Genomic DNA, 13,777 nt, shown 5'->3' on the forward strand with positions numbered 1-13,777 from the left:
GAGTGTCAATGGTCCATTTGAGAGATAGGTGGCGGTAATGCACTTATAAGTCTGCGATCTGCCGTAAAGCAAGAAGAAGAAGCCGCATCACGCGCCGGCTGTTGAGAACGCGCTCAGGACAGTTAAAAGTAGTGAAAGTGGCGATTTTTTTGATAATAAAAGACTGCTTCTTAAACCAGAGAAGGTGAATGTGTTGGTTTTCTTGGCAATAAAACATGCAAGCACTTTCATCAACAGTGAATTTAGTTTTAATTTTCTTTTTGTCTTCATTTTGACACTTGCTGTACACCAAAATCGCTAACTGGAAAGCGAAACAGAAAGCATCCAAAGCCCCCCTCAGGGTTACCAGTAATACTAGTTTTGTCGCAAGTTTATATACTGATATGACCATTTCCTCATTGTGACATCACTAGCAGTCACGTCATTTATTACAAGCAGTTTTTTTCTTGTTTTCAGACACTCTATAAAACTCAGGTGAAGGAGCTAAAGGAAGAGATAGAGGAGAAGAATCGACATACTCAAGAGGCTCTCAGAAAAGTCCAAGACCTGTACTTAGAGAAGTAAAAGTCCTTTTCATCAATAAGTAGCATTTGCAAAAGGGCTGCTTTAAAAAAATGAATAAAGAACTGTAGAGTATCTTGTGACTTTGAAATACTGTTCAGCATTTATATTGAATGTCATCTTGTGAACTGCGTCTCCTTTTTTTTTTTGTAGGGAGTCGCTCTCTGCTCAGTTGGACCTGACCATGACGAAGGCCGAGTCGGAGCAGTTGGCCCGCGCGCTGCAGGAGGAGCAGTATTTTGAACTCTTTCAGGAGCACAAGAAAGCCACCTCACGGTACAAACAGGAGATCTCAGAGAAGGACTCGACCATCACACAGGTCTGTGCCTCACCTGAGCCGTTATTAGTGAAGGACAGGCATCCTCTGAATCGGACAATGTAGGGCCCTATGAAATCCCTTTTATTTTTTTCCAAATCCCGTTTTTTTTTTCTCTCTCTCATTTGAACTTTTCTGGATTCCATTTTTTCCCGTTTTGTGTGTTAGGGTTACCCATAAAATACCCTAACCCATTTTTTGTACTTTAATCAAATGATTGCATGAAACATCAATTTAATTTATCTTTTAATCAAATGAAAATTAAAGAAGCCCTTTCATTTTTTTTTGGCAAACAAAGTGCTGCACAACAGAGGTTTAATGGTACAATTTAAACATGGAAGAAAATTTGCGTGATTATTCCTTAAAAATAACGTTTTAATAATTTTATTCGTAGAAATAGTAGTAAGACGTACATTCTACTATACAATAGTAATATATTTCTGTCACAATTTTTTCAAGTTAAACCAAACTTTTATTTTGACGGGTTGCCGTTTGTTTGTGTGAGTATATGATATGACGATAGTTATTCTTAAATGAAACAGTCAAATGTTCATGAAGTGACTCTCAGAGCAGTTCTGGAGATGTTGTTCATGTATTTATGCCCTCATTTAATGAGACGGCAGACGCTGAAAACATCGCGAGCATCACGCGCGCTAGTACGTGAAACATGCAGCATGCAGCATTCATATTTTTGTATTTAATATTCACAGACACTAGTCCATATTGCCATTTGATTTAAATGTACTGACCTACTTTTGATTTATTCATTCAAAATTTGACAAATTCCATGACATTCCGCGTTATACAAAAAATTCAGTTTGTATGACTGGATTCCACGATTCCGTCCGCGTTTTCCGCGGAAATCATAGGGCCCTAACAGTGTATACAGTCCCATTTGTGTTCCATCATATTTTCAGTATCAGATCTCTATGTCCTGTGCAAGCCATCTGTTGTTTTAGCTCTGGTCGTTATTTTTAACTCTGTGGTTATATCAGTGGCTTTTAATTAGATTTTAATGCATTTTCACTCAGCTTGAGGAATCCAATAAAACCCTTACCAAAGATGTGGAGATCCTCAGTAAGGAGAAGACAGAATTGAACGAGAGACTCCGAGCTCGAGAAGAAGGTAATATTATTTCCAGTTGGTTAACCTGCACTTTATCTTCATGCATTATCATAACTTTTCTAATGTCTTCCTGTAGAGTTTACTGCAGAGAAGGAGGAGCTGGCAAACACAGTAAAGGCCAATTACGAGAAGGCCCTTAATATAGAAAGAACTCTGAAGACCCAGGTATAACCACCATACAGCATTAAACACAGACCTTTGTAAAAAAAAATAATGTTTGTTTATATAGCTAAAAGTGAAAAGCGAATGTCATTTTGAATGATTTGAATGTGTGAAAATGAATAAGATATGAGAAATAGGGATGCCTTCTGAGAGTCAAATACAAACAGACTAAATGTAAGCCACATTTAAGGCTTGTTTTGGTCACGTGTGTCTTTTACTGATTTAACTTTTATTTTTCTATTTTCTGATTTCATGTTAATTTTACTTAAAGTTTTAGTAATTTTGTTTTGTGTTTTTGTCATTTTGTTGTTGTTTTTAAATGCATATGTAGTTCTAATTTATTTAAGTTTTAGCTATTTTAGTACATCAAGTTAAACTAAAAGAAAATGAGAAATGTTGCCTTACAAATTAGCTGAAATATAATACGTTTTTTAATTATTTTATTTCAGTTAGCGTTTATTTTATGTCATGTAATGAAAAAGTTTTTTATGGCTTTAGTTAATTATAATAACCCTCAGTTAACAAAAGGTGAAATTGGAAACTTTTTTTTTTCAAATCAAGTTTTACATGCTATATATGCTATTTTTGTATTTTCATGCTTATTAGAATATCTGGTTGTTAACAGTAACAGCAAAGTCAATTACAAGTTTTGTCTCTTGAGTAACACTATTTGTGTGGCGCCTATGAAGACCAAACCCTATCATTTAAATATGTTCCATGAGGTCAGAAAAGACAAAAATCTTTTGCTTTCTAATAAAACATTGTAGTCATACTGCATCTTAACGCCTCATCATGTGACTGCAGGCGGTGAATAAGCTGGCTGAGATCATGAACCGTAAGGACATGAAGTTGGACCAGAAGAAGAGAGGCAGCACCACTGACCTGCGCAAGAAAGAGAAGGAGAACCGCAAGCTGCAGCTGGAGCTTAACCAGGAGAAGGAGAAGTTCAACCACATGGCCATCAAGTACCAGAAGGAGCTGAACGAGATGCAAGCGGCAAGTTAATGTTTATTAACGTTTTCAGAGTAACAAAGTTACTCACTTTGTTTTTCAGTTTTTATCATTGATGCCAATCAGTGGAATCTGATGATTATCAAAGTCAGTTTCAACTAGAATATTCCAGTCCTGCTGCAGTGAAGGCTTGTCTCGTGAAAACTTATTGAGTTACCTGACTAGACGCTTCAGGAAGCAACATCAGAATAATGTCAATATTCATGAGCCAAGCATTGCGATAGAGTGAGAAACACTCATGTTGTGTTCCAGTCATTTGTGACCCTGGACCACAAAACCAGTCATAAGGGTAAATTTTTTGGATGACGTATGAGGTCGGCTTTGCACATGCGTCGCTCAGAAGTGACGCACGCGGAAGCGCAGGGGAGAGATCAAAACAAAACAACGGTCACTATACATAATATACACAGTATACACACATATATTATGTAAACAAAAACTTTTATTTTGGATGCGATTAATCGTTTGACAGCACTAATTTAAAACAAAAATTATGTCTGTATTCTGTTTATATTAGTTAGCCGTTTCATAAAAAAAAATTATCTTGCCTAAATTATTTGTGCTAATCCATGTCAGTTTGTTAGGGAATATTTATCAGGTGTGTATTTATGATATTAATTAGATTCGATTTTCGGTTACACTTTAGATTAAGAAAACACATATTCACTATTAAAGGGTTAGTTCACCCATAAATGAAAATTACCCCATAATTTTCTCACCCTCAAGCCAACCTAGGTGTATATGACTTTCTTTTTTCAGACGAATCCAATCGGAGTTATATTAAAAATTATCCTAGCTCTTCCAAGCTTTATAATGGCAGTGAGTGGGTGTTATTTTTCAATAGTCCAAAAGAAGTCCAATAAAGCACATCCATCCATCATAAAAAGTGTCCCACACGGCTCTCCTTTGCTCCTGTAAACAAACGTTGCATATTCTAGCATATTCTCACCGGACCTTACACTACGCCTACGGAGCCGTGTGGGACACTTTTTATTATGGATGGATGCACTTTATTGGACTTCTTTTGGACTATTGAAAAATAACACCCACTCACTGCCATTATAAAGCTTGGAAGAGTCAGGATATTTTTTTATGTAACTCCGATTGTACAGTATTCGTCTGAAAGAAGAAAGTCATATATATATATGTCTTGAGGGTGAGTAAATTATGGGGTAATTTTCATTTATGGGTGAACTGTTCCTTTAACTAAGATAGAGCTCAGTATATATATATATATATAATATAACTCAGACTGGATTCATATACACCTAGGATGCCTCGGGGGTGAGTAAAACACAGCCTAATTTTCATTTTTGGGAGAACTAACCCTTTAAGACCCTGGATTTTGTGGTCCAGGGTCACATTTGAGGATTTTCTTTTTCCTGAAAATGCCAGGTAATTTTATCACATTGGACTAAAATTGACTGACTTTGCTCACACAGGGTTAAACAACTTCCCTCAAAAAACTGACAGTTTTCTCACCTTGTTACCTGGGTGTTGTGGGTCAAAAAAGACCAGCCTACAAAAATGACTTATAAATTAAATGACTTAAAAATGACTTCGTTTTTGAATGAACTTTGCCAAAATTATCCCAAAATAATGCTTTTTCACTCATAAATTGAGATGCATACACTCAGATCTGTGAAGCTTATGATCAGTCAGTTCCAAAAAGAAATACTAAACCTGTGCTAATTAAAAAAAAAATTATAATACTACAGCATAATGAGTTATACAAGCAATTTTAACAAGCATTTTTGACTTGAAACACCAAATTAGGTAAAGGAGTTTCAGCACAGCACAAGTGTTAGTAATTTTAGTTAATGTTGTTGCCTGTATTTGCAGCAATTGGCAGAGGAGTGCACATATCGCAATGAGTTGCAGATGCAGCTAGACAGTAAGGAGAGTGACATTGAGCAGCTTAGAGAGAAACTGAACGACCTGCAGCTCCGCGTGGACAACTCCAGCGTCACCAGCCTGCAGCCAGACGAGACGGACAGTAACATCGCTGGTAAGGACACGCTCACAAAATATGAGCATTTCTGTTATATGAATCTCAGGTAAATTAAGGAGCAGAGAGGTTCAACCAGTTGAAAGTGCATGTGTGCTGGGAATGGATTTAAAAACATTTCATTACAAAAATCATGCAGAGCAAACAAAATACAGAAAATAAATGATTTAATGTTTTGGCAGTTTACCTATAATTCATAGTTTATTGTAAAGTGTTACATGTATTTACATATTTTCTCATCCAGAACTATTCAAACTGAATTTGATTCCAGATTTCAAATAATATGCCAATGTTATATGCTCTCATTAAACGGTGTGAAATAGAAATTGTAACTTTGCTGGTCATCGTTTCATTAAAAAATATAGACTTGGTGAGAAGGGATTCTTTGGAATGCATTTTTATCATGTAAAAATATATTTAGTGCTGTCAAACGATTAATCGCATCCAAAATAAAAGTTTTTGTTTACATAATATATGTATGTGTACTGTATATATTTATTATGTATATATAAATACACACACATACAGTATATATATATATATATAGAAAATATTTACATGTATATACATTTATATATTTATATTTGGGACACTTTTTATTATGGATGGATGCACTTTATTGGACTTCTTTTGGACTATTGAAAAATAACACCCACTCACTGCCATTATAAAGCTTGGAAGAGTCAGGATATTTTTTTATGTAACTCCGATTGTACAGTATTCGTCTGAAAGAAGAAAGTCATATACACCTATGTCTTGAGGGTGAGTAAATTATGGGGTAATTTTCATTTATGGGTGAACTGTTCCTTTAACTAAGAGTTTTCCCTCAATAAACTCCTAATTTGCTGCTTATTGATAGTAAGTGATTTAGTTGTTGTAGTAGTTATGTTTAGGATCTAAAATATGGTCATGCAGAATAAGGCATTAATACGTGCTTTATTAGTACAAATATACAACCAGTATGCTAGTAATATGCACGCTAATAAGCAACTAGTTAATAGTGAATAGTGTTCCCTAATCTAAAGTGTTACCAGATTTCCTTTATCAGCACATAAATTGCGCTCATCATCACTTTTAATGCTGTGATGATAGGATGTTTCGACTGCCGTTATCTGTGTTTAAAGTCCTCTCTCCTCTCTTGTTCTCCCTCATATGTAGTCGGTGGTTCTTGCTCTCCTTATCTTTGTATCTTCTATTCTTTGTCCTCTGTGAGTAACTTTAAGATTGGGGTCCTGTTATGCCTGAATTGTGCTCTTGGGTGGCATTTTGTTTTTATTTTAATGAACGCATCTTGTGTTTTGGTGACGCCTCCGAAATAAGCTACTCAGAGTGTTTATAATGATAGGGAGCAATGCTGAATGAGTTTAGATTCAATACTAAACTACTGAAATTAGTGGAAAATATTTAGCTAATTCAAATCTTTTTTATACTACTAACCCCTGCTCTGAGCACCTTTCAGAGGTGTTTTATATTAAAGTCACACTCTTTTAGTGTGTGCGCGTGCGTGCGTGCGTGTGGCCCATTGGCCTGGGTTACAATACTGATAAGTGAATGTGATGAAGCTGGTGTTGCCTTCAAATGACAAATTATGCACTAGGGCTGCAACAACTAATCGATTACACTGATTATAATCGATAATAAAAATACTTGGACGAACCTGATTGTTCGAGTCGCATCCGCCGGTCACGTCATTTTACAGCAGTGAATAACACATTTTTACAGACAAAATGCATATGATATATAGCGGAGCACATGAAGTGAGCTGCTGCGGGAAAAGTTCCAGACCCAAGTTGTCTTAAACATGAGAATGCTGTATATTAGCGCTTCAAACTAACTCATAAGCATATGGTTTATTGCAGTCTGTCCTGACAGGCGCTTGATAGATACGTGTGCTGTTTAAAGCATTTGAGACGTTTTTTTCCTAAGAGCATAACTTACATTTCACAGTTGCATCCTTATCTGTAAATGTTAGAAAGTCACAAGATTATTTCTGTTTTTCATAAAGGCTAGTCCTGAAAGTGTCTGTAAACTCTGAGCGCCGGTGCACATGTGTGTCAAACAGACGGAGCATGCAGTACGTTTTTATTAGAGCAGTTACAGTAGAGGGGCTTTAAGAGAGTGAATGGGTGTAAATGTAATAATTACTGTGTTCCGATGAGTGCGTGTTCATCATACTAGCTAACATTTAGTCTGTGGTTTGGTTTTATCATTTTTTTTAATTTAGTGATTTTAATTTTTGCTTTAAAACGGTAAGCAAGCAGTCGTTTTTTGTTTTAGAATGTAATGTTTATATTTACAAATTTTGCAAATAATCAATAGCATAGCCTGCATAGGAACATTCATTATATCATTATTATCGCCAGATTAATTGATTATCAAAGTAATTATTAGTTGCAGCCCTATTATGCACCGTAGCAATCAGAGGATCATTTAATAACTAATAAAAGTTTAGGTTTATTAATTGATCACCAGTGTTTTCAGTCTGGGGTGCGTGGAGATATTGACCGAGTCTGGGTGGGTTCATTTAGAAGACACTTTTATCCAAAGTGGTAATAATTGAATCAGAGTTGTTGACATTGAAAATAAAATTTTCCCAAATGAAGGAATATGATCCGTACGGAGTGCTGCGTCAAAACCCAGAAGAATAATAACTCACCATGGAGAGATTTGAGATTTTCCTATGGGATTTTATAATGCTTTTTAAAAATTATTTTCAAGTAAAACAAGGCCTGTGGTAAAAATAAACTGATAATACGTGGAGATTTTCCTCTACAACATAAATTACACACTGAAAATGTGAATTTTGAAGCAGTAATGTTTATTTGGTAGCACTTTACAATAAGGTTCCATTAGTTCATGTATTATTAACTAACAAAGTGGTAATAATTGAATCAGAGTTGTTGACATTGAAAATAAAATTTTCCCAAATGAAGGAATATGATCCGTACGGAGTGCTGCGTCAAAACCCAGAAGAATAATAACTCACCATGGAGAGATTTGAGATTTTCCTATGGGATTTTATAATGCTTTTTTAAAATTATTTTCAAGTAAAACAAGGCCTGTGGTAAAAATAAACTGATAATAAGTGGAGATTTTCCTCTACAACATAAATTACACACTGAAAATGTGAATTTTGAAGCAGTAATGTTTATTTGGTAGCACTTTACAATAAGGTTCCATTAGTTAATGTATTATTAACTAACATGAACAATACATTTATTACAGTATTTATTAATCTTTGTTAATGTTAATAAAAACACAGTCGTTCACTGTTAGTTCATATTAATTCACAGTGCATTAACTAATGTTAACAAATACAACTTTTGATTTTAATAATGCATTAGTAAATGTTGGAATTAACATTAACTAAGATGAATAAATGCTGTAGAACTACGGTTCGTTCTTAGTTCATGTTAACTAAAGTAGTTGACTAATGTTAACCTTATTGTAAAGTGTTACCGTTTATTGTAATAAGGAACTACATAAGAACGTTTGGCATTATTTTACTCATGATTTGAAGAAAAACAAAAAAACATTAAAAACCTTTGAGGGGAATCTGTGGTGATTTAGACTTCTGGGTTTTGACGTCACGACTGCAGCACTCTGTTAGGCACTAGTGTATGTTGACTGTATGTACGGTACGTTTATCTGTCGCACCAGCAGCATGTTCACTACAGAATGAATAACATTAGCAGTCACAGTCACACAGTTCATGCATGATTCTTTAAACAGTTCTTTTGTCACCTACCTGTATTTCCCACCAAGTATGCTTTCAAACCAGTAACATTTTAATTAAATTGCAAATTGCAGTTCGGTTGAAGGGCAGAATTACAGGCTTGTCTTGTCACTTTAACTTCATCGAGCCAGTTACTAATACTGCTGATATGCGATACGCATTCATAGTTTTATTATAAATTGCTTCACCACTGAAACAACTTTCGGCTGTTTGTTCATGTTAATCAAGTAATTAATAGCTGCTGTTGATAGCGATTGTGGAGCATCCCATTTTCTTGATTGATAAAATAAAGACCTGCTCTTTCTTCCTTGTTTCACTTGGCAACATCATGGAAGTTGAAATGAAATGCGAATGCTGTTTCATATTGAATTCAGCAGCATGGGATTTTACAGCTGCAACCCTGTGACGTGAGGCAGTTGTTTTAAAGTGTACCTGGTTTACACATGTTAGTAAAAGCTTTTTGATTTTTAGGGATTGCGTCACGACCTTGGTTTGTTTTTCCAGATGACCTTGCATGTCTTTTTCTATTGTGTGTTCAAATTCTGGCTTGAACTTTATTATGCATGGATTTTGTCTTCAGAATCAAGGCTTGAAGGCTGGCTCGCGATACCGAATAGGGCAAATATTAAAAGATACGGCTGGAAAAAGCAGGTAAGACTTGCATGAAGAATTGTGTATTAAACTATTATTGTGCATTTGGACATGCATGACCCACCCTTTTCAAAATGTGTTGTTGTTGTTTCTTTCAGTATGTTGTGGTGAGCAGTAAAAAAATTCTCTTTTACAATGATGAGCAAGACAAGGAGCAGTCCAACCCTTCTATGGTACTAGACATTGAGTAAGTATTCTGATGAATAACTATCCATGGATCAAACTATACACGTTAACCGGTCGTTTCATTCATTCATTGCATATGAAATGCAATGATTTTCCTTTTGCCACTTTAAAACTTAATTTTTTTTTCAAAAACAGCAAACTTTTCCATGTGCGTCCTGTCACGCAAGGCGACGTTTATCGAGCGGAGGCAGATGAAATTCCAAGAATATTCCAGGTCAGTTATTTTGATTTATTTATTTAGCCATTCTGTCTAATAAAGTTTTGTTTATGCAATGCAGTTTGCAAGAATACACATAGTTAAACTGTGCTGCATCATGTTTGAAAAACTGCTGTAGGAAAGCTGAGCAGACAGTGTTAAGGGTGGGCGATGTGACTGATGTACATTCATATCACAGTAACACTGTTTGTTGTGCATTAGGACAATGTCGAGTGAACCTAAATTGAAAGAGAACGTCCCTTTTGGCCTTAGTCGTCAGATTCTCAGGAATTAGCATAAATTAGCACTAAATTAAGAACGCTCAAACGCCATTGAGCAGTGATTTACAGTAGCATTTTTCAACAGGGCTTCACAGTTTTCAGAGAAAGGTGTTTCCCCATAGATTCAGTTGCTGATGCAATGTGTCTTTCCCTCATTTTGGGGAGCCGAGGTTACAGTTTACGCAGAAATGAATTTGCTGTCCACATGTTTCATGTTCAAGGCCCAAAGTGTGTGTTGATGCAATTAGCATAATTCTATATAAAACAGCAAAAGAACACAAAAATCCCCAAAACTGGTGAAAAAACAGTGCTGGATAGTAACCGATTACATGTAATCTGGATTCCGTAATCAGGTTCTAAAATTAAAGTACTTGTAATTAGATTATATTATATTTTAAAATACTCCGAATCAGGCTACAGTTACTTTTTTATTGATTACAAGATTACATTTTATGCACATGGTCACATGACATGCAGGCACACAGGTATAATATTTTTTCTTTGTGTTTTATTTTGATTGTTGTAATTTTAAAAAGATTTAATTTTACATTTTTATGATTTAATTAATTATTAGCTTATATAATGTTTAATGTTGTTAATAACAATAAATGGAATTTCTTTTCTTTCTTTTTGTATTTTTATATCAATATGGTACAAGATTGTCCTATTTAAATCAATGTGATAAACGTGTTAGGTCAAAAGTGATCTAAAAGTAGTCTGATTATATTACCTGAAATGTGTAATGGATTATGTTACTAACTATAATTTTTGTCATGTAATTTGGAATCCAATATTTGGAGCACTGATAAAAAATGTGATATCGTGCATTATGCATGTATATTAAGATCGTGACCCTTTAACCGTTTACTCAGATTTACGAATTGAAATCTGTTTTTGTTCTTTAGATCCTGTATGCTAATGAAGGTGAGTGCAGGAAGGAAGCGGAGGTGGAGAGTGTTCCTCAGGGTGACAAGACCAACTGCTTGCCCCACAAAGGCCATGAGTTCATCCCCACTCTCTATCATTTCCCCTCGAACTGCGAGGCTTGCTCCAAACCGCTGTGGCACGTCTTCAAGCCTCCGCCGGCCCTGGAGTGCCGCCGATGCCACGTCAAGTGCCACAAGGACCATCTGGACAAGAAGGAGGATGTTATCGCTCCTTGCAAAGGTGAGCCACCAGCAGAAAATCTCTCAGAAAATGTGATATTTTGACTGAAATGTTCTTAAATTGTAAATGAAATTTTTTATTGTCATAAAGGTCCCAAAAATGGATTACATTTGCTTACAGTTTGATCTGAAATCACTTTAATAAGTACTTAATTGTGTCTTTGATTAATAGCATAAAATGTCATTGCAAAACAGGACAGCTGGACTATTGCAATGCTCTCTTGGCAGGTCTTCCAGCCACTTCTGTCAAACCTCTACAATTAATCCAAAATGCCGCTGCAAGATTAATCTTTAATGAGCCGAAAAGAACGCATGTCACACCTCTGTTCATCAATTTGCACTGGCTACCAGTAGCTGCTCGCATTAAATTCAAGGCATTAATGTTTGCCTACAAAACCACCACTGGCTCTGCACCCATCTACCTAAATTCATTGCACTTATATATTGTTGCTCTTTTGTTAGTTTTGACTGCTTTTATTGTCCTCATTTGTAAGTCGCTTTGGATAAAAGCGTCTGCTAAATGACTAAATGTAAATGTAAAACACACCTTTCGGCTTTATTGAACGACACCAGCATGTGATATGATCATCTGGTCATGTGAAGCCATGTGCTTACGTCCTTCTTGAAGTATTTAATCTGAAATGCTTCCATGCTTTAGACAACTTGGATTGTTTTTTGAGATCCACAGAAAATTTCAGGAAGACTAAAAAAAACTTGCTTTGAACCAATAACAAATGATGCTATACAAATAATTCTGAATTATTAACTTTTGTTTTTTTAAATAATGTTATAAAGATAATGTTTTCATTATTTTTAGTACAATGACAAAATATTTCATACAAATATTTAATTCTTATTGTCTTTATAAAATTAAATTTTCTAACAGGCTTTCATGAATGCGGTCCATTATTGCTCTATCTAATGAGTTCATTCGTCAAAGGATCAGATGCACTGTTATTTTGGCTCATTTCGAATCCTGTCAGTGACTGTCAGGCATATGAAACTAGATCTGTGCTGCTCAAACTGTTTCAGACGATTCAGTGCGATCCAAAAATAATTGGTTCAAAAGAACGAATTGTGTGCAAGCTGGACATCACTACTCTGCATCGGTCCAAGTCGACACATGGATCCTTTTCATGGCTACAGCAAAGACTGTATGTGGGAAAATGGCTAATGACAGAGCATCTCACAGCAACACACTCACATATCATTTTGTTCTTGTCCCTCAGTGAATTATGATGTGACATCAGCTAGAGACATGCTGCTCCTGGCCTTGTCCCAAGATGAGCAGAAGAAATGGATCGGTCATCTCGGCAAGAAGATTCCCAAGACCCCTCCTTCTACCTTCGCAAGAGCGTCTCCTCGCACCATGTCCACTCGCTCCGTAGCAATCCAGTCCTTCCGCATGAACCCCAAAAACATGTCGGGCAAGCCAAGGTAACTACAGCCACACAGAGCCACGCTGAGCCTAAATCACGTCATGCATTTAGAGCTGAGAGGGTGTGGGAAGAGCTTGATTGTCATAAAAATAATGCCTCAATGGTCCCAAAAATGTAACATTTCGTAATAAAAAATATAATTTTTGTTATTAGGGATGAAATGTGACCGGGGCATGTTTTTATGAGATTCAACCTGTAGCCGCTCAAGATATAAAAAGCTTTGTGATACTGAAGGCCATAATTCGGTGGCTGTAGAGGCAGGGTGGTCTCGTGACGGGCTGTTTATTTGCTGTTGTCTCATAGCAGGGCGCAGTCCTTTCTCCAAGCGGCAGACACAACATCCAGTACATGCTGACAGCATCAAACAGCCTCTCCAGACCTTACATTTCTAACGGTGTAGTCGAATGCTCCGTGTTTTTACGGTTGAGCTTAACTGTGGTGACGTGTTCTTTGGAGGGGTGTGCTTTTCTGTTTACTGTGGGTTTACTAGAATGGCAGATTCTTTCCTTTACAAACTTAACCAGTTCTGGGCAATTAAAAGGGAATTTCCTTCAGCTGGACCGAGGCTCTCTACGGGCTTGGCTTTAAAACTTCAAATCTCCCCTTTTTAAATTCTGTTAGAAAACCCACTCCTGACCTCCCCCTGCTAATGAAGTGGCATTCAATACAAACGCTCCAAAATCATCTTATTTGTACTCGTGTTAGCAAAAATAACACTTTAAAGGCACAATATGTAAGATTTTTTTTATTAAAATATCCAAAAACCACTAGAACGGTGTTATATATTTTGCTGACTTGTGTACTTACATTATCCCAAATGTTTCGAAGAATGTTTAAATCCAGAGAAATAAGCAATTTTAACTAGTGACACGGACCGTGTCTATAGTGTCATTGTGTCGCCTGCCAATGACGTCATAACCCCTCAATTTCCGGTTTTGT

General features: G+C 36.1%; 1 protein-coding gene across 2 annotated transcripts in view; it reads left to right on the plus strand.

The window, feature by feature from the left end:
• Window positions 1-13,777, plus strand: part of rock1 (Rho-associated, coiled-coil containing protein kinase 1) — a 68,000-nt gene that overhangs the window by 42,117 nt on the left and 12,106 nt on the right. Inside the window, exons 22-33 of one of the 2 annotated variants that reach the window (XM_016516718.1) lie at window positions 457-560; window positions 715-880; window positions 1,909-2,002; window positions 2,079-2,167; window positions 2,969-3,160; window positions 5,018-5,183; window positions 9,500-9,570; window positions 9,669-9,757; window positions 9,892-9,970; window positions 11,139-11,400; window positions 12,629-12,836; window positions 13,142-13,554. In XM_016516718.1, coding sequence (XP_016372204.1) covers window positions 457-560; window positions 715-880; window positions 1,909-2,002; window positions 2,079-2,167; window positions 2,969-3,160; window positions 5,018-5,183; window positions 9,500-9,570; window positions 9,669-9,757; window positions 9,892-9,970; window positions 11,139-11,400; window positions 12,629-12,836; window positions 13,142-13,193 — 1,572 coding nt within the window. In that variant the 3' untranslated portion in view covers window positions 13,194-13,554. Of the gene's footprint in view, window positions 1-456; window positions 561-714; window positions 881-1,908; window positions 2,003-2,078; window positions 2,168-2,968; window positions 3,161-5,017; window positions 5,184-9,499; window positions 9,571-9,668; window positions 9,758-9,891; window positions 9,971-11,138; window positions 11,401-12,628; window positions 12,837-13,141; window positions 13,555-13,777 lie in introns of those variants that run through there. The other variant, XM_016516719.1, reaches the window with a different exon arrangement.

This window comes from Sinocyclocheilus rhinocerous, unplaced genomic scaffold, assembly GCF_001515625.1.
Source record: "Sinocyclocheilus rhinocerous isolate Xijiao unplaced genomic scaffold, SAMN03320098_v1.1 scaffold807, whole genome shotgun sequence".
Classification (NCBI taxonomy): Eukaryota; Metazoa; Chordata; class Actinopteri; order Cypriniformes; family Cyprinidae; genus Sinocyclocheilus; species Sinocyclocheilus rhinocerous.